This window comes from Ranitomeya imitator, chromosome 5, assembly GCF_032444005.1.
Source record: "Ranitomeya imitator isolate aRanImi1 chromosome 5, aRanImi1.pri, whole genome shotgun sequence".
Lineage (NCBI taxonomy): Eukaryota > Metazoa > Chordata > Amphibia > Anura > Dendrobatidae > Ranitomeya > Ranitomeya imitator.
Window position 1 is genome coordinate 626,812,334 of NC_091286.1, and position 15,422 is coordinate 626,827,755.

Here is a 15,422-nt window from a genome sequence, read left to right on the forward strand (position 1 = left end):
ATAGGCTGGACCACGGTGAGTCATTGGACGTGGTATATCTCGATTTTTCCAAAGCGTTTGATACCGTGCCGCACAAGAGGTTGGTACACAAAATGAGAATGCTTGGTCTGGGGGAAATTGTGTGTAAATGGGTTAGTAACTGGCTTAGTGATAGAAAGCAGAGGGTGGTTATAAATGGTATAGTCTCTAACTGGGTCGCTGTGACCAGTGGGGTACCGCAGGGGTCAGTATTGGGACCTGTTCTCTTCAACATATTCATTAATGATCTGGTGGAAGGTTTACACAGTAAAATATCGATATTTGCAGATGATACAAAACTATGTAAAGCAGTTAATACAAGTGAAGATAGTATTCTGCTACAGATGGATCTGGATAAGTTGGAAACTTGGGCTGAAAGGTGGCAGATGAGGTTTAACAATGATAAATGTAAGGTTATACACATGGGAAGAAGGAATCAATGTCACCATTACACACTGAATGGGAAACCACTGGGTAAATCTGACAGGGAGAAGGACTTGGGGATCCTAGTTAATGATAAACTTACCTGGAGCAGCCAGTGCCAGGCAGCAGCTGCCAAGGCAAACAGGATCATGGGGTGCATTAAAAGAGGTCTGGATACACATGATGAGAGCATTATACTGCCTCTGTACAAATCCCTAGTTAGACCGCACATGGAGTACTGTGTCCAGTTTTGGGCACCGGTGCTCAGGAAGGATATAATGGAACTAGAGAGAGTACAAAGGAGGGCAACAAAATTAATAAAGGGGATGGGAGAACTACAATACCCAGATAGATTAGCGAAATTAGGATTATTTAGTCTAGAAAAAAGACGACTGAGGGGCGATCTAATAACCATGTATAAGTATATAAGGGGACAATACAAATATCTCGCTGAGGATCTGTTTATACCAAGGAAGGTGACGGGCACAAGGGGGCATTCTTTGCGTCTGGAGGAGAGAAGGTTTTTCCACCAACATAGAAGAGGATTCTTTACTGTTAGGGCAGTGAGAATCTGGAATTGCTTGCCTGAGGAGGTGGTGATGGCGAACTCAGTCGAGGGGTTCAAGAGAGGCCTGGATGTCTTCCTGGAGCAGAACAATATTGTATCATACAATTAGGTTCTGTAGAAGGACGTAGATCTGGGGATTTATTATGATGGAATATAGGCTGAACTGGATGGACAAATGTCTTTTTTCGGCCTTACTAACTATGTTACTATGTTACTATGATTCCACTTGGCTTTTTCACGGTGGCGAAGGTGGTTTGATACTTGTCGCAAAGCAATCCACATTTTGTTGATTATAAAAAACAGCAAGGAGCGCCAGGGTGGTAGGAGATTGGCTGAGTGACAATTTCCCTAACTGGATTGGAAGACGTTGTCACGTGGAGTGGTCTCCTCGTTCACTTGACCTTAGCCCCCTTGACTTCTTTTCCTGGGGTATGCTAGAGGAGAAGGCGCACTCAATGAAAATCACAGATAAAACTCACTTGATTGAACGCACAAAAAATGAATGTACAAAAATTGAAGGTAATGTAAATTTATAGCATCAAGTTCACATTAATTTTTTAACGCCTTTGCATCACAAATGATGGAAATCATATTGAAGACATTATTGAATATATCAATTCAATAAAAGTTTAATACATTTCCCTTCTTCAAAATCTGTATTTTTGCCTGTGTGCCCAGACTTTAAGGACACCCTATAAACAATGTAATTAGTAATCTCTCCTTACTTACACTACGGTTCCAAAGTTTAGGGTCACCCAGACAATCTTGTGTTTTCCATGAAAACTCATACTTTTATTAATCAAATGAGTTGCCAAATGAATTGATAATCTAGTCCAGACATTGACAAGGTTCGAAAAAAATATTTTTATTTGAAATAATAATTTTCTCCTTCAAACTTTGCTTTCGTCAAAGAATGCTCCCTTTGCAGCAATTACAGCATTGCAGACCTTTGCCATTCTAGCAGATAATTTGCTGAGGTAATCTGGAGAAATTTCACCCCATGCTTCCAGAAGCCCCTACCACAAGTTGGTTTGGCTTGATGGGCACTTTTTGTGTACCATACGGTCAAGCTGCTTCCACAACAGCTCAATGGGGCTGAGATCTGGTGACTGCGCCTCCATTACAGATAGAATACCAGCTGCCTGATTCTTTCCTAAATAGTTCTTCAATAATTTGGAGGTGTGCTTTGTGTCATTGTCCTGTTGTAGGATGAAATTGGCTCCAATCAAGTGCTGCCCCCAGGGTATGGCATGGCGTTGTAAAATGGAGTCATAGCCTTCCTTATTCAAAATCCCTTTTACCTTGTACATATCTCCCACTTTACCAGCACCAAAGAAACCCCAGGCCATCACATTACCTCCACCATGCCTGACAGATGGCGTCAGGCACTCTTCCAGCATCTTTTCAGTTGTTCTGTGTCTCACAAAGGTTCTTCTTTGTGATCCAAACGTCTCAAACTTGGATTCGCCTGTCCATAACACTTTTTTCCAATCTTCCTCTGTCCAATGTCTGTGTTCTTTTGCCCATATTAATCTTTTTCTTTTATTAGCGAGTCTCAGATATGGCTTTTTCTTTGCCACTCTGCCCTGAAGGCCAGCATCCCGGAGTCGCCTCTTCACTGTAGATGTTGACACTGGCATTTTGCGTGTACTATTTAATGAAGCTGCCAGTTCAGGACCTGTGAGGCTTCATTTTCTCAAACTACAGACTCTAATGTACTGGTCTTGTTGATCAGTTGTGCAGCGGGGCCTCCCACTTCTCCTTCTACTCTGGTTAGAGCCTGTTTGTTCTCTCTCTCCTCTGAAGGGAGTAGTACACACCGTTGTAGGAAATCTTCAGTTTCTTGGCAATTTCTCGCATGGAATAGCCTACATTTCTAAGAACAAGAATAGACTGTCGAGTTTCATATGAAAGTTCTTTTTTTCTGGCCATTTTGAGAGTTTAATGGAAGGTCAGGTTTATGGCTATGTGGACACGTTGCGGATTCCGGCGGATCCGCAGCGTTTTTTTCTGCGTAGAAACGCTGCAGATCCGCAAAGTAATTTACAGTACAATGTAAATCAATAGGAAAAAAATGCAGTGCTAATGGTGCGGAAAATGCAGCAGATTGAAAGAAGGAGCATGTCACTTCTTTTGTGCGGATCTGCAGAGTTTCTGAACGCATTCCATTATAGAAATCTGCAGGGGTAAAAAAAACGCATGAAATCCACGCTGAATCCGCAGAAATTCCGCAAGAAAAACACACCAAATCTGCACCTGTGTTTTCTGCCAGGAGATGCAGATTTCGTGCAGAAAATTCTGCACCCAAATCCGCAACATGTGCACATACCCTATAGGTTCTCCAATCAGCCAAACTGTTTTCAGCAGTGCTAACATACTTGCACAAGGGTTTTTGAGGGCAGTCTAACCATCCATTAGCCTTCTTACACAGTTAGCAAACACAAAGTACCATAAGAACACTGGAGTGATGGGTGTTGGAAATGGGCCTCTATGCACCTATGAAGCTATTGCATTGTAAACCAGATGTTTGCAGCTAAAATAGTCATTTACCACATTAACAATGTATAGGAGTGTATTTATGAATCATTTAATGTTGGCTTCATTGGAAAAAACTGTGCTTTTCTTTCAAAAAATAAGGAAATGTCTAAAGGTACCGTCACACTTAGCGACGCTGCAGCGATACCGACAACGATCCGGATCGCTGCAGCGTCGCTGTTTGGTCGCTGGAGAGCTGTCACACAGACAGCTCTCCAGCGACCAACGATGCCGGTAACCAGGGTAAACATCGGGTAACTAAGCGCAGGGCCGCGCTTAGTAACCCGATGTTTACCCTGGTTACCATCCTAAAAGTAAAAAAAACAAACACTACATACTTACCTACAGCCGTCTGTCCTCCAGCGCTGTGCTCTGCTCTCCTCCTGTACTGTCTGTGTGAGCACAGCGGCCGGAAAGCAGAGCGGTGACGTCACTGCTCTGCTTTCCGGCTGACCGACGCTCACAGCCAGTACAGGAGGAGTGCAGAGCACAGCGCTGGAGGACAGACAGCTGTAGGTAAGTATGTAGTGTTTGTTTTTTTTTTACTTTTAGGATGGTAACCAGGGTAAACATCGGGTTACTAAGCGCGGCCCTGCGCTTAGTTACCCGATGTTTACCCTGGTTACCAGTGAAGACATCGCTGAATCGGTGTCACACACGCCGATTCAGCGATGTCTGCGGGGAGTCCAGCGACGAAATAAAGTTCTGGACTTTCTTCCCCGACCAGCGACAGCAAAGCAGGGGCCTGATCGCTGCTGCCTGTCACACTGGACGATATCGCTAGCGAGGACGCTGCAACGTCACGGATCGCTAGCGATATCGTCTAGTGTGACGGTACCTTAAGTGACCTTAAACTTTGGAATGATAGTGTAATTCCGCAATGTAATCATATCCATATATAAGTTACTGAGGCCTAAAATTGTGTAAATGTGTATAGGACATTTTTGAGGAATGGCAGCAAGCTCCTCCTCATGCCTCATAGTAAGTATTAAAGAGTGAGGCTGAGGGCAGCGCTCAGAGACCACAGGACACCCAGCCGGCCATATGTCCCAGGGACATTTCTGGCTGAGGTGTGGCCTTTTCCTGCCGCTCAGGAGATAATCACTCCTCAGTCAGCCCCATGACCCTCACATACATGTTCCTCTCTGTTTATCTTTTTCTCCAAATGCCTTCATTGTGAGATCACAGAGCGGACTGCACAGGCACTACGGTGACATCAAATAATTCAAGGGGAAGAGGGGGAAAAAACAGGAAAGACAGCATAAGACGCATAGAAATGAATGAGGGATTAGGTAAAGCTTCTGCAGAAGACGCCATGACTGTATGCGTACACCAACTATAAGCCCACTGACCATGGAGCCAGTCAGCAATCCAAAATGTTACCCTGTGGAAAATCCTCCCATCATTGCACATATACCGTAATTCATGTGCATCATCAACAAATCTCATTTTAGGACTGATCAAACAATACGGGAAGAAACAACGCTATCTGGACAGAAGTATTGGCACACCCACATATTAGGCCTCATTCAGACGTCATTTTTTTTTTATTATTCATCATTTTTTTTAAATCAATCTTCCATCAGTGTGTTTTTACCATCAGAGATTTTCTTGGGTGAAAAAAAATGCATTACAAAACTTCACCTACAAATTACATGTTAAAAACCAATAGCACACGGATGAAAAAATGTGCAGTCAACGATTTTTAATGGACCCATAGACTTCTATGGGTAATTTTGTTCAGTCCATGCTGGAACAGAAGGACCTTCCCCAAACTGTTCCCACAAAATTGGAAGAATACAAAATGCTTAAAATGCCTTGTATGTTGAACCATTAAGAATTCCCTTCATTGGAACTAAGGGGCCAAGGTGGTCCTCCAAAAAGCAACCTTATAGCATTATTTCTCGTCCATCAAAATGTCAGCACCTTAGAACAATCTGCAATGAATCCTCCTCGTTCCACCGATCACTGATCTGAGCAACATCATGAGATTCTTAATCTGGGAATAAGTAACTCAGAATAACAAAAGATTGAGCACAGGAGATGTCTTCACATTATAAGGGCTAATGATAAGGGACAAAAAAGGACATTTTTAAGACGATATACTACAGACAGTACCAAGAACAGCAATCAAGGAATGTGGGTTCTAATACCTACTCCTAAACCAAAATCTTGGGGCCACTAACGCTGGTGCACATAGCATGGATACATTAAGGGACTGCTGTTCTGAGCGCTGGTTAGTGCCATTCTCTATGGAGGCAATGGTGTAGCAGAGCGCTCCTTGAAGGTCAGCACTTGTATCAACGAAGACCAGGACAGCAGGATATGCAGGAGGGCAGACAGACAAGCAGAGCAGGAAACACCAGCTGAAGCAAAGCCAGATGTGAGGAAACACACAGAGGAGGTAGAGGCATAGATAATGCAGGACTTGCAGCAGGCAAATGGTTAATGGCAGATACGTATGCAGTCAGGTAAATGGTTAATGAATAACTGTGAAAAATAGGCAAAACTGGTTACAAGGATGGAAAGATGTGATTACCCACAAAAATAGCAGAGATGAATACATGAGGTAACTAGCTTGCAAAGACATTGATTGATGTGAATAGCACCAGTATTAATGAGAGGAGTCAGGTCACAGGTACCTGAGTTTTGAGTGCGAATAGCACTACTATTCACAGCAGCGAGCTCGGAAGTAATTGCAGACTATTGATAGCAGGCAGGAGACACAGCTCAGTGAAGTCGATGATGAGGCAAACTCCGTTAATACACATGGTAGCTGAAAGCTATGCTTCCTGAATACTCGGGCAGCACAGAGCAGACCAAGTCAGCCTTAAAACGTCTTGCTTGATGATATCAGAGGTGTTTGAGAAGTTACCTCAGAGGGAATTCGGCACTTTATTATGCATACAGCTCAATTATTCAAGTAGTATGAAACCCTTCAATCAACATAATCCCAGATTGATCGTCCTGGCTGCATCAGTATCGACAAAGACCCAATATAATTGATTTAACGGCACCATTATATTGGTTCTTACTATAAAATCGGGAGGGGGTCAGGATGCAACAAGCAATTTATCATGTCGCTTCCTAGACAACAATGATACTTGCCTGCTTGGTGGCAACACACTGGTATCTAAAAGTCCCTATTATGGGTTTTTTTTGGACATGTGATGATACGAGCGTCAAAGTTTTACCTCCGTGTGAAATTAGGGGCACTCTATGGGCCATTTTCATCTCTTTAGGTGACATCAAGGGCTTATAACTAATGCAAAAAACAATGCAGCAGTTAGTCCATGATCTAGTAACTAACAATGTCACCTGGGAACCTAACAGCCCAAAATCATGGCAGATAATGGCACAACACAATACCCAAGAGAATGCGAATATCTCATTATTCTGGCCGTAATACATCCAAGATACCGAGTTTTCCCATTAATTATTCATAGTTCTATTTCACCAATAAATAGTGTACGCATGATGGAAATTCAAAAAAAAAAAAAAGGACAGGGCTGTACGAGGGTCTTTCTGCGACTCACAGTCATTACTGTGGAGATTTGCTGTGCACAGACGGCCAACCCATTCCGGGAAACAGATGGCGCCCCAGTTTATGGCCCCGTACTGGTCAGTAACTGAACATTTGTTGTCGATACGGCTGTATTCACGTCTGCGTTTCGCGGTCCGTGAACAGACCAGCCGCAGGGCCGCTGAACCAACCTCAATAGCTTCAGAAATGCCAATGAGGCTGTTGAGTTTTCGGTGTATTTTTTCACACGGAAAAATTTCTAAAATCTCAAATTACTTTTTTTCCTTGCGTTTTTTTTTTTTTTGAGCTGCAGACACAACCACAGACATGAGATGGTCAGAGGGTGAACTTCATGACTGCACAACTCCAACATACAACTCCAACAACAACAAAAAAACATATCATGTAATTTTCATCACGGACAAGCTCCGCTCTTCTGGTGTTGGCGCTGTGTCTCCTGGCGGCAGTGTGTCCACGATACAACATATGGTCGCTACAGCCTTCACTATTCCATCACAGTGACAGAATATTCAAACGCTACAGCCAATCAACGGCCACTGATCGGTTGCAGCGGTCGTGTGACTTAACATTGTCACGTAACAGTTGGGAAACACAGCGCCAACATTGGAGGGCAATGTTGGTCTGGGAGGTTAAGTATATGTGTGTTTTTTTTTTTGGTGTTTTATGATGGTGACGGCAGCCAGATATATTATTCTCCAAAACACTAGCTATACTTTGAAGATCTGGCTGGAGACTACAGCCGTAGACGAGATTAGTCTGGCTCCATCCCTGGCCGGCTCTTCCCAGTGCTGCTACAGCTGACTGACATGTGTTTCCTTAGTATGTACATAGATGATTAACAGGTCTCTCCCTATGTACACACAAGGGAGACACATCAGTCATCTGCAGCAGCGCTGGGAAGAGCCGGCCATCGGAGGAGCTGGACTGGTCTCATCTCCAGCTACGGTTCCCGCCTGGATCTTCAAAGAATATTTTATCCGGCGTCTCAGAGCATTCATGTTGCCTACGGTCCGGGGAATATGGATTTTCTGACAGGTTCACTTTAATTAGCCATCGTCCAGTAGTGGACTACTTATTTAGGCCAGTCTCACACGTCCAGATAATTCCGGTACCGGAGTTATCCGTGTCCGTGTGCTCACGTAGGCCATCCGGATGGGATCCGTGTGATGTCCGTGAGTACGTTTTCAGGGTCCGTGTGCTGTACGTGTGCCCGTGTCCGTGTACTGCAAGAATTTTTACAATTTTAACCCTATGACAAAAAACGCACACGGACAGCATCCTTGTGCGGTACGTGTTTACATGGACCCATTGACTTTAATGGGTCCGTGTGATCTGTGCGCTCCCACGAACACTGACATGTCTCCGTGTTTTGAAAACGGACACATGGTCCGTGAAAACACGCTGACATGTGCAGAGACACATTTATTTTAATGTGTCTACGTGACTCCGGTACGTGAGGAAACAGTCACCACACATACCGGAGCCACTGACGTGTGAAACCGGCCTTAAAGAGAACGACAAATAAAAAGTGCTCAGTCCATTTTACTTTCCCACAAACAAAAACAATACATTTATTAAAGGGGTTGCCCATTTATTACTTAACCGTATGCTTTCGGGTGGCGGGGGGCTAAAAACCATTGACAACCCCTTTAAATGATATCTGTACATGTACGAGACTCAAGAACAAGATAGCAGCAGTGTGAAAAATGAAGAAGAAAGTACTTGTAAGGAATATTCCACGGCAGCTGTGACTAGGAGAGAAGTGTCATCTGTGCTGAGGAGGAAGAGCGGGGAGGAGAAGGCCGGGCCTGGGAACAGATCAGGGCTGTGAAGTCTGGGGGCAGAGGAAGTTGGCTCACAGCTCCTCCACGACACAATCTTGGCAGCGGCAGACCCTTTTCTGTCAGAAGACTTGTGACACATTACTAAAGGGTTATGTATGAAGACCCTCGTATAAAACAACATGGACAGCAGATATGGCCCTACGCAGCGGAAGACGCGGGACTGAGTGTTTCGCCGGTTACTTAAACCATTCGAGGAGATGTTCACGACCAATTTGTCATTTTTGGATTGGTCTCAAATATTTCAAAATTGTAAGGCGCCTGCGCACCATCGCCAGAAAAATCACATCTAAAACCTTCGTCTTGTGCCACCGATGTGACTATTGCGTCAGGCAAAGGATTCAAGGAGCGAATATTGGTCAAAAAATGGAAAATGTTTTCCCGATTTCCATAAACATGTGATTAAAAAAAAAAAAAAGACGCGCTTTACTCACCCTCCCTGGTTCTAGCAAAGAATCTGTGTCCCTGCTCATGGTATCTGATTGTCTGCAGCGCTGATGTCACGTCAGCCGAGAAACTGAGCTCAGAGGTTCTGCCTGATTTGACCGCAAAAGCCGCCCGGCTCATTTGCTCTGACATGTAGCCAGCGCTGCACTCACAGTCACCGAGAGCACCAGACTAAGCCCTGGACCTGGGGAGGGCAAGAGAGCAAAATTAGTTTTAAAAAAAAATGCAGCCAGGGAGTTGTTTTTTTTTCTGAAGCGGAAAAGTTATTTTTTGCTTTATTGTTTGCCCATTTCATATTTGGCCACTATTCCAGTTCCCACCCAACTTTTTAAGACTCCCAAGAAAAAAAAAAATGTAACAAAAAAAAAAAAAATAATTAAGTCATTCATCTCTCCACCGCTGCTTATAAAGGTGTCTATTCCGAAAATAGAAATGCCTGAATAAAAAGGTCCAATGGACCAGAACCAGTTATGGCACATCTTATAAATGGCAGATGTCGGAATCGCCCATTAACACCTACAGGTAACGGGTCTGTAAATGGAGCAGCTCGCGGATCATAGTCCCGGACGTGTAATGTGGGAACTGGAATCAGAGCTCCCTTCTGGTAGCGCTGCGGAGTCAGCACACACTGGCACGCTTAGGTCACCCGCACAAAACACAGCAAGTGACCTAGTTTGGCACAGTGCCGCTCATGTGAAGCTGAGGTAACCAAATAAACATAGGACGTGCGTCCCCTAATAGTACCAGGTCCCCTCAGTCTGCGACTATATTAAGATGATCAATCGTCCTAACTGGGGCAAGGAGCATCCCGTAAAATATCACTGCTAGTGATGAGCGAGCGTGCTAGGATAAGGTGTTATCTGAGCATGCTTGTGTGCGAGCAGAGGGACTTTGGCATACTTGAAAAAGAGATTACCTGTTCATTAGGCGATCCCTGCATGTGTTGGGGCTAACGAAGAGCTGTGGGGACTCAAGCATATATTTTTCGAGTGTGCCGAAGTCACTCAGCTCGTACACGAGCATGCTCAGATAACACTTTATCCTAGCAAGCTTGCTCATCACTAATTGCTGCATGTCCTAAAACCTCATCCATGATGCTAGTACTGTAATAAACGGCCGATTTCTGTCTGGGTCACACAGGCCCGTCCTCGGGCTCGCATCAGAGTACTTGGAACAACTGCTGGGCCTTCACATTGGCATTTAGCACAATTTGGAGACCTGGCGATTGAGTCGGGCATTCCGCATGAACCCATGACCATGTGAAACCAGTGTACTGCTGTCCGCAGGTCTCGTGGAGACCCACGGTCAGCCCAGAAATCAATGTCAGGACGCCGACATCTGAAGTCGATGAAATTCACGTCAGATTTTTTTGTTCCTGTCCCATTCAGACATTGACATTTCAAGTGTAAAGCCAAATTCATTGATGAGAGGAGGAGGACCACTATGTATGATGTAGCCAGTGGTCAGCAGCCGCGGCACATATAGACAACCAAGTTCAGGTCAGGAGACTCACGGCTAGTCTGTACCCAGATGTGTGTGACCTGCCAAAAAGCTTGGACTCCAAAAATGCCCATGTAAGTATACAAGCGGTATGTCCGAAATTCTTCTTAGGGTGCAGTGAGACGGCTGTAAAAATTGGAGCGAGATCGAAACGCAGTGCACAGAGTGGCCGCGGCTCTCCCCAACCCGAGTATGAAAGCTTCATGTATTTCTATGCGGCTACCACGCTCAGGTCGGGAGAGCCGCCGGCCGGTCCTTGCACTGTGTTCCGATCTTGCTGCGCCCTAAAGGCAGACAATACAAGACAACCTCCACCAAATTGCAGAAAAGTTTCCTCCTGTGTTGTCCCATCAGGAGAAACCCATCTACAGGTTTTATTAGTGGCAATGATCAAAAAGTCTCATTCCCCTGCTCCGGCTTCCAGGTCAGGACTCCTGGTAATCACAAGGGGCCTCCAGGATGATGGCATTCGAGCGCTGGTGAAGGACGCTCGCACTGCCCTCGTCCACATACACAGAGTATGGAAGCCGGAGCGGGGTAGTGCACACTATGGTGGACTCGACATTTCTCCTGGATGTCCACTGCAGAGGAAACATACAGTATAGCCGGCCAAAACCGACAAGAAACTCATCACAGTGGCTCTCATATGAAAGGATTGGGCCAAGGTGGTAAGTTATTGCTCCTCCACAGGGCAGGAGCACGCTTACTGACTGCTGGAGCCCCCAGAGACCAAAACCACATCGAAATGGGGCAGAGGCCGGGCATTCGCAATTCCGCTTCATTCTCTCCTGGAGCGGTGGCACTAATGCCCTTAAAAGTGTTACTTGGAAAGCAAATATAAGAGTGCGGACATGAGTCCTAAGTATGTGACCAGGGTGCGAGGCTGGAGAACCAGATCACTAGTATGTGCCATCTGAGTCACACTGGCAGTACCCTTCTCCAACGCACACAAACACTGCGGTGAGGGCACACGGCTCATAACCACAAAGCGTGATCCATCTCTCCCAACAAATCCATGTCTCCTCCATATACCACCATCTACAAAAAGGAAAGATTTTAGGCACTCGCCCAGAGGAACCTAACGGCTGCCCACTTCAGACTGCCAAGTGGCTGGTGTAGGCACCAAAAGTGACGATGCAGAACACCAGCGGGTGCTGGAAAGAGCGTGCCACCTTCTGCCACTTGGCAGATGCCTCCAGAGGTCTAGATCGTTGCGCACACCAGTAGCTAACGGGTTACTGATTAACGCCCAGGGCGGACTCTCTCCTGCCAGTCTATATCTTCTTCTTCGCCCTCTATAAAGAACCGGTGCTTTCACATGATAACTGAAGGAGACTTTTGACCCTAAACTTCTCCGGCAGCTCAGAGTTTGGATGCATTCATTGACGGCCTACTGATTAGCGGGCATTACTCAACTGATAACGCCTGCCTGCAAACAGCAGGGCAAAGCTTCCCATGGGGGAGGGGGTCAGTGCCAATGCCAAAGATGGTGGGGGGGGACAGTGCCAATGCCTCAGATGGCGGTGGTGGTGGGGATCAGTGCCAATGCCTCATATGGTGGTGAGGGTCATTGCCAATGCCTCAGATGGTGGAGAATGGGTCAGTGCCAATGCCTCAGATGGTGGGGAATGGGTCAGTGCCAATGCCTCAGATGGTGGGGGAAATCAGTGCCAATGCCTCAGATGGTGGTGGGGGGTCAGTGCCAATGCCTCAGATGGTGGGGAATGGGTCAGTGCCAATGCCTCAGATGGTGGGGGAAATCAGTGCCAATGCCTCAGATGGTGGTGGGGGGTCAGTGCCAATGCCTCAGATGGTGGGGAATGGGTCAGTGCCAATGCCTCAGATGGTGGGAGGGGTCATTGCCAATGCCTCAGATGGTGGGGGAAATCAGTGCCAATGCCTCAGATGGTGGTGGTGGGTCAGTGCCAATGCCTCAGATGGTGGGGAATGGGTCAGTGCCAATGCCTCAGATGGTGGGAGGGGTCAGTGCCAATGCCTCAGATGGTGGGGAATGGGTCAGTGCCAATGCCTCAGATGGTGGGGAATGGGTCAGTGCCAATGCCTCAGATGGTGGGGGGGGGGTCAGTGCCAATGCCTCAGATGGTGGGGGGGGGGTCAGTGTCAATGCCTCAGATGGTGGGGAAGGGGTCAGTGCCAATGCTTCAGATGGTGGGGGGGGGGGTTCAGTGTCAATGCCTCAGATGCTGGGGGGGGAGGGTAAGTGCCAATGCCTCAGATGGTGGTGGTGGGGGGGGGGGGACAGTGCCAATGCCTCAGATGGCGGTGGGGGGGGGGGGTCAGTGCCAATGCCTCAGATGGCGGTGGTGATGGGGATCAGTGCCAATGCCTCAGATGGTGGTGGGGTCAGTGCCAATGCCTCAGATGGTGGTGGGTTCAGTGTCAATGCCTCAGATGGTGGTGGGTTCAGTGTCAATGCCTCAGATGCTGGGGGGGGGTTAGTGCCAATGCCTCAGATGGTGGTGGTGGGGGGGGGGGGACAGTGCCAATGCCTCAGATGGCGGTGGGGGGGGGGGTCAGTGCCAATGCCTCAGATGGCGGTGGTGATGGGGATCAGTGCCAATGCCTCAGATGGTGGTGGGGTCAGTGCCAATGCCTCAGATGGTGGTGGGATCAGTGCCAATGCCTCAGATGGTGGGGAAGGGGTCAGTGCCAATACCTCAGATGGTGGGGAAGGGGTCAGTGCCAATGCCTCAGATGGTGGGGAAGGGGTCAGTGCCAATGCCTCAGATGGTGGGGAAGGGGTCAGTGCCAATGCCTCAGATGGTGGGGAAGGGGTCAGTGCCAATGCCTCAGATGGTGGGGAAGGGGTCAGTGCCAATGCCTCAGATGGTGGTAAGTGAGCGTAACCTTAAACCAAGGTCCCCTTAAAATGATCTAAGCTATGGCATTGGAAACTGCGGGTAGCACAATGGGCATCTCATAGCTCCAATCGTGATCTAGCGAGGATGGCATGTCACCCAGAATTACCAGAACGGGTGGTACAATATCAGTAAGTGACTGACATGGCGCAGCCCGGGCACTGGCTGGACGGTGGAAGGGTAGCTTCTAACTCTGCTGGTTGACCCTCTGCAGCGTGTGCCCCCCACCCAGCCATGGCACCGGCCACTTACCAGCAGACTTTCTATATTGATGGGCGAGCGTGGGTTCCTCAGGACGGTCTCCAGCTTCTCCTGCCGGTTGGCCATACCCTTCTCTGGGGACGAGGACATCTTTGGCCGGTCCTGGATGGTGTGAAGAATAAGAGGTTGTATCCTTTATTTAGGAGGGATCCCACCTGGATTAACAGAAGCCCCCTTTCACCCTCCTGTGGGAGAAGGCACCATGGGGGCTGCCCCCTGGAGGCTCACAGGCAGAACTGCGCTCAGTAATAATCCTGTTACTTCGCACACAGAGGGGGCACTCTGGGGGGAGAGTGCTACTTTACACAGGAACTTTCCCACGAGCCTGGCCCTTTAAATCACTAAAGCCATAGGGCAGCCCACAGAGGGTCCCGGGAAGTGCAGGGCCCCCTGTATGTGCAGCCCGGTGGTCACGTAGCCATGAGCACACAGGGGACGGGGAAACTTTTCCGCTCTCCGGGGTCCCGCGCCGGATCCTGCGCCAATAGTCGCACACGGCTTCTTCCAAAATAGTCGCAAACTCGCTGGGTGCAGCCCGTTCTTCTCTCCCGGAGCTGGAGGCGCCTCTTCTGCGCCCTCCTCTTCCTCCAGGGGCTGGATCTCCCCCGCCCGGCAGCCGCCGCCGCCGCCGGCCGCCCTCTGCCGCCTTCTCCTCCGGTCCGTGCTCCGTGCGCTGCGCCGTGCGGCCGTCGCTCGGGGTGTGCGGGGCTCGTGCCGTCCGGCGCTGGTAGCGCGCTCTCTCCCGGGATGGCCGCGCAGCGCTCGGTGACAGAGCCGGCCTCCCGGAGCACGGGCCCGCCTCTTCCTGCACACACTACACCCCCATGCCGGCGCCCGGCGGAGGGGACTCAGGGGAGAGACGACCAGCGAGCGGTCCGGGCTGCAGCCTCCTCTGCTCCGGCATCCCATAGTCCGGCCGCTGCCAGGATTCAGCCTATGTTTACATGCTGCGTTTTTGCTGTTTTTTTTTTTATGCAAATGAAAAGCTGTGATGCATTTTTAAGAACTGCAGCCCGTCACTTCTTTCAGCTTTTTTTTATTAGCATAGTTTGCACTCAGAAAGCAACAGGTACAAAAACGCAGGTATCGGGCTCTGTTCACACGTTGCATTTTTGCTGTGGTTTTATGCAAATTTTAAGCTGCGTTTTACAGTAGCCATGAGATTTCAGAAATTTCAGCCACATATCGTTTGTTTGGTTTTTTTCCTGCCTGTTTGGTTATGTGCACACGTCGGGATTTTCTGCAGAATTTTCCTGAACAAAAGCCGGACTTTTTCTGCAGGAAATCCGCATGCGTTTTTACCGCGTTTTTTCGCAAGCATTCCCAATGCAATTAAATAGCAGTAAAAACGCCAAAAATCTGCAAAATTAATGAACATGCTGCTTTTTTTTGTTTTTTTTTGACTG

The 15,422-nt window shown here is 47.8% G+C and overlaps 1 protein-coding gene across 2 annotated transcripts in view; it reads right to left on the reverse strand.

Moving 5' to 3' along the window:
- The window catches only part of ROCK2 (Rho associated coiled-coil containing protein kinase 2), a 174,345-nt gene extending 159,756 nt beyond the window's left edge, over positions 1 to 14,589 (reverse strand). For both annotated transcript variants that reach the window (XM_069728101.1, XM_069728102.1), the window contains exon 1: positions 14,008 to 14,589. In XM_069728101.1, coding sequence (XP_069584202.1) covers positions 14,008 to 14,106 — 99 coding nt within the window. In that variant the 5' untranslated portion in view covers positions 14,107 to 14,589. The remainder of the gene's footprint in view (positions 1 to 14,007) is intronic.
- Positions 14,590 to 15,422: the final 833 nt, after the last annotated feature.